Consider the following 1,520-nt stretch of genomic DNA (forward strand, 5'->3'; position numbering starts at 1 on the left):
TCCTAGTTTCCCCCCTCCCCCTTTCCCTCCCCTCCCCCCTGTTTGAATTTCATCCTGGGGAGAACCCTGGAAACCTATGTCATTTTCGTAAATGTGGGGGTAGCCCCTTTAAAATCGACAGGGGTACTCTAACTCTCCCTATACCTCGCAGTCACGATACGGTGCTGCTGACAAGTACTAAGAGTAAGACATAACACGAGGAGAATGCCCACTGACCATGTATTATATATATAGTTTATATTTTCAAGTCCTAACTTGTTTCTGAAAGTATAAACACGTACCCGCCCTCCCACTTTGTTGTTATTCCTTGGATACCAGCTACTTTTACCACTTGAACAGCTGACAGCTGCAGCTTGTAGTGATCACTTACTGTCGGAATGCATCGGCTAGGATATTGCGTCAGTTATTTCCACAAACTTTGCTTTGCTCATAGCAAAAATAATGGATCAACGTACAACTACCGGGCCATTTCATCATCACTGCCTGCACGCTCTGCACGCTTTCTAGTTAGTTACCGGTAGGTGGCGGGTGTGTGCCAATCAACATCCGGAAGGTAGATATGGCACACATTCGTTCATTTGATATTGTAATACATGCGTGAAGAGATAGAGACCCAGTCTAACTTGAAGGCAAGAAATTTCTGATTGATTCGATTGATGAAGAATGCTTGATGATCCCATACTTTGCATAACTATTTAGAATTTACACCGCTTTACCCTTCGCGTATGATATTGTCATTATTGATACTTTTGATGGATTCTTTACTCTGTCTTACACCGAGTCTCACTTGCTCTCTATTTCCGAATTTCGTATCGTAGCCCTAAGCCTAAGGCGAGGGGGGACTGATAAAAAACTTTTAGTGGCCAACGACAGGTGTCGCTGGGATTTGTTTATAAGATGGCAAGTGGAGAGGACGTAGAAATACCAGGTTTGTTGCAAATTAGCTGTTAATAAGTCAACCCGACTTACACGTGGCTTACTATTACTAAGTTATTGTACAAGGTACATGTACAACTACAACTACAAGGTGTTACCGCCTCTTGAGTTGAATTGGAAGTCTTACAATAAATAATGACACATTGTTATCTTTGCTACTAAAAGTAAATACTCAACAGAAACATTTCATTGCTTGGTCACTAGACACTATATAAGTATAGCTCTAGAACTATATCCCACGTACAGTTGCCGCAGGGCTATAGAACATTCCATTACGAATGCTCGGGACCAACTTACTCCAGCCAGTCGGCGGGAACTATGTATTTCCGCACGCGGAGGGGTGGGCGGAGTGTGTTGGTTGTGGACAAAAACATTTTTGTTGTCAAGTAACTAATTAATAATAGCAATTTGCTCATCTTTCATGACAAAACTAATAGTACGTACCATCTTTTTTGATCGCTTAATTTAATTGTTACTTGACAACAACAAGGTTTTTGTCCATAACTAACACAACGCACCTTCGATATAGTCGCTTGGACTTTGAAGACTAATTTTTACGAGGTTACGTTAGATATGTATATATA

The 1,520-nt window shown here is 41.2% G+C and overlaps 2 protein-coding genes across 2 annotated transcripts in view; one reads left to right on the plus strand and one right to left on the minus strand.

Moving 5' to 3' along the window:
• The window catches only part of LOC106817459 (DNA polymerase zeta catalytic subunit-like), a 13,856-nt gene extending 13,374 nt beyond the window's left edge, over positions 1-482 (minus strand). Inside the window, exon 1 of the mRNA XM_014822123.1 lies at positions 371-482. Coding sequence (XP_014677609.1) covers positions 371-383 — 13 coding nt within the window. The 5' untranslated portion in view covers positions 384-482. The remainder of the gene's footprint in view (positions 1-370) is intronic.
• Positions 483-569: 87 nt separating this feature from the next.
• Positions 570-1,520, plus strand: part of LOC106817458 (X-linked retinitis pigmentosa GTPase regulator-like) — a 6,955-nt gene continuing 6,004 nt past the window's right edge. The window contains exon 1 of the mRNA XM_014822122.1: positions 570-928. Within this exon, the coding sequence (XP_014677608.1) occupies positions 898-928 (31 nt within the window). The 5' untranslated portion in view covers positions 570-897. The remainder of the gene's footprint in view (positions 929-1,520) is intronic.

This window comes from Priapulus caudatus, unplaced genomic scaffold, assembly GCF_000485595.1.
Source record: "Priapulus caudatus unplaced genomic scaffold, Priapulus_caudatus-5.0.1 Scaffold1731, whole genome shotgun sequence".
Taxonomy (NCBI): domain Eukaryota; kingdom Metazoa; phylum Priapulida; class Priapulimorpha; order Priapulimorphida; family Priapulidae; genus Priapulus; species Priapulus caudatus.